General features: G+C 43.2%; 1 protein-coding gene across 2 annotated transcripts in view; it reads right to left on the bottom strand.

Moving 5' to 3' along the window:
* The window catches only part of Etf1 (eukaryotic translation termination factor 1), a 28422-nt gene extending 21697 nt beyond the window's left edge, over positions 1–6725 (bottom strand). Inside the window, exons 1-2 of one of the 2 annotated variants that reach the window (XM_087592881.1) lie at positions 6642–6710; positions 6251–6481 (exon numbers count right to left, since the gene is read on the bottom strand). Coding sequence is in view for 1 of the 2 variants with exons in the window: in NM_001008344.1 (NP_001008345.1) it covers positions 6378–6463 (86 nt within the window). In the remaining variant the exon portion in view is untranslated. Of the gene's footprint in view, positions 1–6250; positions 6482–6641 lie in introns of both variants that reach the window. The other variant, NM_001008344.1, reaches the window with a different exon arrangement.
* Positions 6726–10679: the final 3954 nt, after the last annotated feature.

The raw sequence follows: 10679 nt of genomic DNA on the forward strand, positions 1-10679 counted from the left end.
ATGGCAAAGATAAAGCCTGTTATTAGAGGCAGATTCACGGAGCTCTTGGCGCCTGAGTGGGAAGTCACACATAAGTTCTAACCTGATAGAAAAGAGCTTCAAACTTTCCAACCCCCTTACTCCCTCTTAAGATAGCAGGATGCTAAAGAATGAAGACACCTACAGAATGTATCCTAGGAGAAGATTCTATTCTGAGATTCCTGGAGAGTAGAAATTGCTGCTGGAAATGATCAACTGGACAGACCTGGTAACTGGCAGGCAAAACTTTTCTTCCCAACCTTCAAGCAGAATCTAGACCATTAAAAACCCTGCTATAAAGTTAACAATTAAGCAAGTATCTTATCATAACTGGCATGCAGCAACACCCTCAACCCTTAAGTTCAAAGAAAAATATTCATCCTGTTAAAGGATCCAATTGGCTTATCTGCTTACTTCATTCCGCTTTATATGTACTCTAATGCACTCTTGCTGACTGAGGAATATGTCTAAAGAGTTTTCCTTCCATGGAAGAGTAACTATATCCTACCACAATGCGAAGTCTGTCAAGACTTGAAACTCAGAGTGCTTGCTTGTTCATTAGATCTATGTGTCCAGAATCCCACAGCTGTTTAGATCTGTTCTGAAGGAGAGTGTGGAAGGTATCCGAGGAAGACATCTTATTATGGATGCTGTCCTCAACCCCTTCCCTCTTTGCCCCTTTCTTTCTGTGTGCTGATGCACACGGATGCCAGAGAACAACAGCTTTTCTCAATTGTTCTCCACCATAATTTTTTGAGACCGTCTCTTGCTGAACCTGCAATCAGCAAGATTCGCTGGCCCATACTTTCCTGTTTCTATGCCCCCAGTTCTAGGATCACAGGGGCAAACTAGCACACTCAGCTCTCATGTGGGAGCGAGAGCCTAAGTTTGTAAGTACTTTTATTAACTGAGCTGTTTTACTAGTCCCCCAATATTTTTTTCTTCAGTGCTCAGAATTAACTTTGGGCCTTTGTGTATGCTAGGCAACTGCTTTATGACTAACTTGTATTGTGAACCCCATCTCTCTGTTCTCACCTCTTAATATAATGATCTAATAGGTTATTTCTATTTTTTGGTAGGACTAGGTAAAGGATTGTACCCAGGATCGTCAAGCACTATACCAGAGTGACAGCACGATTGCTTTTTATATTTTATTTTGAGTCCGGATGTCATTTAGTTACTCAGGCAAACTTTGAACATGCAACAACCTCCTGCCTCAGCCTCACAGGTAGCTAAATTAATCCTGTGCCTTTAGATCTAGTTCCTTTAAGATATTTCTAAAGGATCAATGTATGTAACAGGAAAGCACCAACATTTGTAGTTGGGAATAATGGCACATGCTTATAATCCCAACGAATAGTCAGTGGAGGCTACTTAGTAAGGCTCACTGTATGAGAAATACAGTGTTAGACATTTTAACCCTCATTACATCATCACTAACAATCCGAGATTTCTATGCATAAAAATCAAAACTTAAAATAGTCCAAACAGACCACTGCAGTTTTATATTCTTTTCTTCCTAAATCATATTCTAATTATTGACTCTTAATAATTTTTTTTTTTTGGTTCTTTTTTTCGGAGCTGGGGACCGAACCCAGGGCCTTGCGCTTCCTAGGCAAGCGCTCTACCACTGAGCTAAATCCCTAGCCCCTAATAATTTTTAAAATAAGATAGCAGTGTAGCACACAAGATAAGAGATGAATAAAAGCCCCTTTTCAGAAGCTGGATCTTTAATGCTCTAGGTAGCTATATGATCGCCTATGAGGAGAACTGTCAAAGTATGAGATAAGCCAGGAGTACAAAGTGAGTGAGATTCTTTCTTGTCTCTGAGGGCTGAGGTTTGGGGCATAGAAACAGGGTGCTTGCTTAGAATGGACAGGTCTTGAGTTCAATCCTTTGCAACAGAACCAGTATCATTAAAATGGCTTGGAATGTTCACTCAGTGGTAGGAGTCCTTGTTCCAAACTGAGTTCAATCTCTAATATCCTTCCTCAATACACATTTGCAAATGCAGAGTATACAAAACAGGAAAGGAGGGAGGAGGGAGGAGGGAGGGATGGAGAGAAGAATGACAAGAAAGAACGACTGTAAGGTCATTACTTTGCGGACTTTCTTTTTGGAGGAAATGCTGAAAACCATACACAAAACTAGATCCTAGCCCAGTCACAGCCACCTTGTTCTGAAAAGCCCACACCACTTTCTGAGTGTATCTTATATCCTTCTGAGTAACACATTCTCTCTTAACCCTCACGCTTAAACCTTACTAAAGTATCTTTAAAACCCATTTAAAAAAGAATTTTAAAAAATATTGAGAAATAAAATAACACCAGTTTAAAAAATACCCCCCCACCCCAAGATAGGAGAAAAATGTGTATAGAACAGCCTCCTGTAGCCAACTGACCTTGAACTAGGGGCCATTCCTTTCTCAGCAGTTAGAGTGAGGCTGGTCATGGTGACTCATGCCTGTAATCTCTGCTCTTGGAAAATGGAGGCAGGAAGACCAAGAGTTCAAGCCTAGCCCAGAACGCAGGAGACCATATCTCAAAGAGAAAAATGAAAAGGCCTAGAAATGTTCATCTGCTCTAAGTTCCTTACTTGAAATCAACTGTGGCTCAACTCACATGGTCCTAGATCCGTTTCGGCCATGTACACATTTTTCCTTAGAGCGGACTTTGGAGACTATCTCAAGAGTAACCATAAACAGAGTTGGGAAGGGAATCTTTTACACACACACACCCCCAGCTGGTTATCCTCAAGTACACCCCATACACACACCATACTCAACCTCACTCAAAGGACAACAAAGCAGGTTCAGTGGAACCAACTTCAACCAGATGCTATGAAACAGGGTCACTCCGAGTTCTCCCTTTAGTACTTTGGCCATTTCACAAACAATTCGGCCTGCTGGGCTCAGAATAAATATTAAGACTAGTCCTGTAGCCTGGCGGTGTCAGTGCACACCTTTAATCCCAGTGCTCAGGAGGTAGGTGAGGCCAGCCTGATCTACAGAGTGAGTTCCAGGATAGGCAGGACTACACAGAGAAACTGTCTCAAAAGGCAAAAGAACAACTAAAAGACCAGTCTTGGAAATTTTGAAGAACACAAAAACAGCACATTAGTTCACAAGTTAGAATCTGCATATATTCGGACTACTACACAATTACACGTGTGGGAACCAAAGCTTAGAATAGCCCATCACAGGTCAAATAGGTCTCTGCAGCTTATGCCCATCTTGTTTAACAGTTTATACCATGACATTCAGAACAGTAGGTTATCTAAAACCTCAGCCTTATTACTGTGGGTATCAAATGGTGACATTTATTGTTGTGAATAATAAATGACATGTATTACTCCAAAGTGTCTATGACAAAATGCTCAATAATTTTGTGGTTACCTCATCCTGTCAATGTGTTTTAACTATTGAGTCCATTTTGTGGGTAGTTCTTTTTAAACTATAGTACATTTGGTTATATACCAAAAGATAACCACATATTGACTGAGTAAACTTCAAAATTACTTATTCTGACAAACTGTAAAATTAGTGTTTAGGGTGGGTGCAGTGATAGATAGCAGGTATGAACAAAGACATGCAAATCTGTATGAGCTGGAGGCCATCCTGGGCTATATACTGAATTCCAGGCCAGCCAAGGCTACAGCAAGAATCTGACTCAAAAAACAAAACAAAACAAAAAACCCCTAGCCCCAGAACTTGACCTAAGGTAGGGGAAAGCCATCTCTTCAAAGTTGACCACGCACATACAAAGAGAAGAGCAAAAGTTAATGGGACAGGGGAGGCACATCCTAGACCTACATCCTAATCTAGCCCACAAGTTCCTTTTCATTTCACAGACAATTCTAGGCATCCATCACTACTTTCTGTCCTGTGCTAACTGCAGCTGACAACACACTTCAGTTTTTACTACTGAAGTCCAACTGGAAGACCCCCAATACTGGTGCATACAGATCCATTCGCCATGCAATTTGTCTTTCAAGCTCACCACAAGTGAATAGTTTAGTATTAGCCAGGCATAGCAGCACATGCCTGTAACACCAGCACCTGGGGCACAAAAGTAGATCAGGAGGGCAAGCTAACTTCAGTCAGTCACATGATGAGTTGGAGGCCAGCTGGCTTAAAAAAAACAAAACAAAACAAACAAACAAAAACACTATTTTTTGGGGTACAAAACACTATGAAAAGCTAAAGCCTAACACAACTCAGAATGAAAACTAAATCTTGCCACTGTACTAAGAAAAAAAGTTCTGAGCCATATACAATAAACTTTTGAGTCCCTGACTTAACACCAGAAATAGACAGAACTTTAATATTTACTATGTGCTCAAGGTGCAACCAAATCCTTGATAAATTAAGCAAAGTAGGACAAAATGATAAACCATATTGTTTAGAATTCCTAGCTATTTTAGACAGCGTAATCCTGACTAAAATATTCTTTAGTGTGTTTCAAACCCCACTGAACTTCTCTAAACTAGAAAATAAAGTTTCCAAAGGCTTTTAAGAGAGCTTTAAAACTTCATGTAGTTAGGAACTAAGGCTAGGAACGAATAAATCTAAGAAAAATGAATGTAGCTTAGTGAACAGTGTTATCTTCAATGTTACTTCACTCAAACAAACAAATTAGTAAGGAATTCAAAGAATGCATTGTATCCAAATTCGAATCCAAGAACCTGCCTAAAAGAAAGCGCCTGGACAACCTACAGGTTCAATTCCAATTTGTAACAATGTTAACAGAAGTAATCCATAAATGTCAATACCCAAGAGAAAGCTTCAAGTAACACAACAGAAGACAGCCTATTGAAACAAAAGTACCTGGCTAATTCTAGGCATCACAACAAACCACGATCTCTATCAACATTCCTAATACAGTATTTTTACATTGGGATTTTTATCTCCATTCTACCACACGTTACGAGTTCCTATCAGAAAGTCTTTATATTCAAGTAAATTTAAAAAAATACCCTAAGAAATAATAATAAAAAAACTACCTTCAAGTTTTTACAATTCATCAAAGGAATGAGCACACTAAATATGTTCAAACTTTCAGAAGTCTAATCCTTAACAGAAATAAGTGTTCCTCACTTATTAAGAATGAAGCACTACAGCAAAACCATAGAGGAATCAACCAGAATCCACTTAAAAAGTTAATGAGCGCAGCGCTAAGGTGGTCATGGTATCAATGTCAACCTATCCACCAGTGACAAACTCCGGCTGAAAACCAGAATGTATCGTTTGTGTGCTAAAAGTGACTTTCTACATGGCATCTGAAGAAAGTCACTCAGTTATAAGAATGCTCTGGAGTGCAGGATTATACAATGTTCCACTTTTAGGGTGAGGATACCCTAAGTAGTAAAAAGTTTCTTAACTGGCAAAGTAACAAAACATAGCAACACATGGTAGAAACACACCTCTGGCACACTTTCGCACAAAACAAACATATGGCTACTTTCAACCTTATTCACACACCCAGGGACACACCTACGAATTCTTAGAAAAACTTAAGAGACTCACTTATAAAAACTTAAGCTCACTTTTTTGAATTTCCACAAGCACTGTTACTCCATCAGGCAACTGGAGAGTGACTGTCCCAAGAAGTTTCACAGAAAAGCCATCAGGGACTCTATTACTTGGATTTCTCTTGAATATGCACCTAACAGATTTGTTAACAAAAACCACCACCACTCCATCCCACACACGCTGGCGTTTTCGGTTTATAGGCGGGTCTTGGAACAGCTAAACCCAGGAAGCTCCGGGTAACTAGAAAACTTAGGGGAAGTCATCTTCAGAGAGGTCTATGACCCAGAGAAATAAAGGGGAGCTAAGAAAAGGAAGGTCTCGTTTGGCCGACTCTCTTTTACACCCTATCAAAACTTCACCCACACGGGACTTTAGGTCTAAGTGGGGGAGGCCATTTTAATGAGGCCTGGCTGAGAAACGTGAAGGGAGAGGAAGAGAGCAAATCAGGGTAGGGCGTTCGGAAGGAACGCCAAGTTACTTTCCCCCAACAAGTACCCAAGTTGGGTAGCAGCACCAGGAGCCCTAAAAGTGAGGAGCTGGATTTAAAGGCCCGAGAAGAGTACAAAAGTAGCAGTGGCTTTATCCGGAGAGAGGGCCGAGTGATCTGAGCCGTGGGAGCCAGGCTCATTACCACCAAGAGGAGTAAGGACTTCTTTTCTGGCCAGCCGCGCCGACCCTCGCCCTCCAGTCAGAGGCTACTACCCAGAGGTCCAGAAGGCGGGAGTTGGCTAGTGCCGGGTTCTCCTCATCCGGCCATGCGGCGCGGGGGCGGCCATCCTGAGGGGTCCGGGATCCAAGAGGGCACGGGGGTGCCGGACGCGGCGCTCACCCGCGGGCCGCCTCCAAGCTCTTAATGAGCTTCTTGATCTTCCAGATCTCCACGTTCCTATCGGCAGCACTGGGGTCGTCCGCCATCTTCTCGCCTCCTCCTCCCTAGAGCGGCCCGGCGGGGCCCGGAGACACCAAGACCACAGAGTTAGCGCCGCCGCTGGGGCAGAGCGGCCCCCTTCTTCACCACCCCCCGAGCTGCCCTCCTCTCCCCGCCCCGACGGCCCGCCGCATAGGGCGCCGGCCTTTCCTACGCCCGCTTTACCTAAGGGCCCAGTCCTGGGCGGTAGCGGCTGCTCCTCCCCGGCGGCGGCTCCGCGGCGGCGGCGGCTCTGACGTAGGACACCGGCTCCCTCTCTCCAGGCAGCTGCATGTGTTGCAATCCGCTCACATGGGGCCTCTGATCTCACTTCCTCCGCCAGGGGCGGAGTGGAAGGCGGCGGGCGGAAGGGAGGGGGCCGGTGCGATGAAGAGAGGCTCTGCGCGCGCCGCGACTTCCCATTGGCTCTCCGCGTCTTTGCTTACAAGAGGCAATCTGATTGGCTGCCTCTGCGGCCTCGCTGCCTTGTGAGGTATCGGCCGGGGAGCGGGAGGTCTCGTCTTCCTTCCGGCCCGGCTCTCCAGGAGGAGGAAGCGGGCGGAATTCCGTGGCTCTCGCGAGCATTTCCCCAGCTTCTATGGGCTAGAATGGGGGTGCTTCTTAAAGGGAGAGAGAGAGAGGGACAGTTGTCGTCTTTCGTTCTTCCCCCTTGACCCGAATGGATATCTGAAGCTCTACGACGCAAATCTAGTTTCTCGGACACGTACGTACGAACGTGAGGTCAACGGCGTTAAAGAAGCGTGGAGGAAACGTCTCAATGAGGTTCAACTTTATCGCTTGCTGACCGAGTGCGGCGGGCTGTTTGTGCATCGTGTCTTCGCGAACAAAAGTTCAGAATCCTGGCGATAGGTCGAGATCAGAAACTTCGCCGATCCTGGAGCCGATCGACTGCTCAGGGGTGAAGAAATGTTTCAGTGCTAACTAATATGGGTTCACTTTGGATTTAGGACTTTTGGGGCTTGAAGGAGTCAGGGGTTGCCTGAGATTGGAGACCCAAGATATCTGAGAGCATGCGTGTTTTGTTCTTAACTGTTGATCGTGGAGGTGGGGAGAATTAGAACTTTTACTTTATGAGTTAAGCTTTCCAATTGTCTCCTTTCGCTTAACTTGGGTGCATTCAAATATTTGACCTCGAAGCAATTACTAGATCTCGTTTTTCTAGGAATAAAAGTGAACAGAGTAAGTAATGAAATCCTAATGGAGTTCACAGTCTAGTTGAGTTTATAATCGCTCGTAATCTTTAGTAGACTTTAGTGTGTTTGAGACAGGATCTTGATGTTGACTTTAAACTCTGACGATACTCATGCCCCAGTCTTCTGAATGATGGGATTACAGGTGTGAACCACTAAGCCCAGATAATTTTTTCATATATTTTTTTTTTGGTTCTTTTTTTTTTTTTTCGGAGCTGGGGACCGAACCTAGGGCCTTGCGCTTGCTAGGCAAGCGCTCTACCACTGAGCTAAATCCCCAACCCCTTTTTCATATTTTATATGAAAAAATAACTGCAGAAATATTTAAGTACTTTAGGAACTCCGAGAGTGTATGACAAGAAATCTAATTCTGAAATGAGGCATGGAGAATGAGTAATTTTGTCAGAGGGAGTCTAACATATTTGAGGAGATACTAAAAAGGCAGAATGCTGCAACAGCAGGGGAAGAAGACATTGGGGCCAAGCCTACCATTTGAAAGGCAGTGGATTCATCTGCAGGATTCATCATAGCAGGAAGAACCAGAGGACACACAGGTCCAGGGCCCAGAACCCTCCTTGACCTTATTCCATGTATCATCAAGCTGTTATTCTGTATCTTTTGTAATAGCCTTTGGAAAGGATAAATTGTTGCCTTGAATTCTGTGAGCCACTCTAGCAAGATATCAAACCCAGCCAGACCTGTCAGGTGCATGCATAGGTCTTAACCTGGAACTCTTAATGGGCATCCAAAGCTGGGGTAGACTAGAGACCGCCCTCTACTTGTGGGATCTAGTGTTAACCCCAGGTAGTGTTCGAACTGACCTGAACACCCAGCTGGTGCTTAATATGGAAAAAACTTAGGCCTTTGGCCACAGAGGTTGAATGTAAACAGTAGAATGGAAAGTGTCTTTCCTGGGTATTAAGGATGCTGGAAAACACTGTACCACCTAAATGCTCTGTATCTGCAACCCTTTCCTAAGTTGTCTTTAAGTGATACATTGTTGTTGCCACGCTGTTGTTTTTCTGCCCCAGTGTCCCACAATAGATTTTTGTATAGTGGTAGAACATTCGCCTGGCATAGTAACAAAGCTCTGAATTTCTACTATCACTGGGAGTGAAAAGCCTGTCTGTGGTGCCTGCTTGTAGTTCTAGCTACACCTAGAGTAGTCTGTAGCTACTTACACCCACTCTACAGAGATTGAGATGGTCAGTTCAGTTCAGGAATTGGAGAGAAGCTCAGGAAACATAGACTACCATCTCAAACAAATAAATTGGACCTGGGTAGCAGGGGAAGGCCTAAAATTCCTATTCTTAAAAAATCGAGGCAGGAGGATCTTGAGTTCAAGGGCTGTCCAAGCTACTGAATAAATTTAAGGGCAGCCTAGGCTATGTGACCCTGTCTCAAATGAATAATTTTTAAAAATGGAGTGGGGTTGGAGGTATTGGGGCTGGTTGTGGTGTTGAACACCTTTAATTCCAGCACTTTGGAGGCAGAGGCAGGCAGGTCTCTTGAGTTCAATGACAGCCTGCTTTAGCGATACTAGGACAGAGGGCTATACAGAGAAACGTGTGTGTGTGTGTGTGTGTGTGTGTGTGTGTGTGTGTGTTGTGGACGACACGAGGGTCGGGGTGGGGTGATCTGACAGATGGTTCAGCAGCTAAGAATATTTATATTGGCTGCTCAAGAAGAATGTGGGTTTGATCCCAGCATCCAAATAATGGCTTTATTCCAGTTCCAGGGCACATGTGCACATATATACATGCAGGCGGACACATACACATAAAAAAATTAAAACCATTATGTTTAAAAATGACAAACAATGAAAAGGCTGGGGCCCTAGTTGAGTGACCGTGTGTATGCTAATTGTGTGTAAAGCCATTCCTCAACACCCAGAAAAAGTATTAGTATCTGGTTTTACATTCAGTGCCTGGTTATTTCTGCTTTAAGAATTTAAGACATTATTTTAGGACTCATGTGCTCTGATCAAAGGGATTGCTTTTACTGTTTTCAAGACAGGGTCTAACTGCACTCCAACCTGGCTCCAAACTTAGGGAGTCCCTCAGCCTCCTAGATGTTGGGATTACAGGTGTGAGCCACATACTTGATGGAAGTCTTAATATGAATTATATATGAAAATGAATCAATGTTAAATCTTCTGATTTTGATAATTATGGGGATCATATACAATGCATGCTGAAATACTTTAATGGTTAAGCATGAATATGAAATGTGGAAGGTAAATGTTAATTCAATCTGTATGTAAAGTGTTCACTATACTATTAATGCGGTTTTTGTTGTGTTCCAGCTTCTCTAAGACTTAGATTTGAAGGTTTTAAAGTTGAAGGAATATTAATCCACTCATGAAAATAGCATAATAGAGAAACCTAGAAAGTAAGAAAGCTGTGGCTTTAATAAATCTTTGAGGTAGGGCCTACAGGAAGTTGCTTATAGATGTGAGGGTTGTACCCGTCTGAATGGATTGATGCTAATAAAAGAGCTTGACGCTGCAAGCTCAACCACTTGCCTACTCTGCCATTACATTTGTGAAATAGTTGTCAAGACTTTCAAGCCACCAGACATACCAGTGCAGCACCAAGCTGACAGGATTGCTGCTTATTCTGGCCAAATTATGCTGCCCAGGAAGCATCACTTATACTTTGGGCTTTACCAATTTTTTCCTTTATGATTAAGAATTTCTGTATTTCTGAGCATGGTGATTTAAACTCCACTGCACAGCTGTTCCCAAAACAAAAATACCAACAAAAGCCTTTTGTATGGGGGCTGTCAATGGAGCTAGTTTAAAACAAGGTTCTGAGTTTGATCCTTAGCAGCAACACACAAACAACAAAACAGCATTGTGTGCTGGGGGATTGCTCCCAGGGGCTTAAGCTCTAGGTTCTATCTCCAATGATAAAAAAGTAAATGCAGTCAGGTGTAGTGATACATGCTTATAACCCTACCACTCAAGTTAAAGGTTTGTTCAAATTTGAGGCCAGCCAGCCTGTCAAAAACT

Source organism: Rattus norvegicus, chromosome 18, assembly GCF_021556685.1.
Source record: "Rattus norvegicus strain SHRSP/BbbUtx chromosome 18, alternate assembly SHRSP_T2T, whole genome shotgun sequence".
NCBI lineage: Eukaryota > Metazoa > Chordata > Mammalia > Rodentia > Muridae > Rattus > Rattus norvegicus.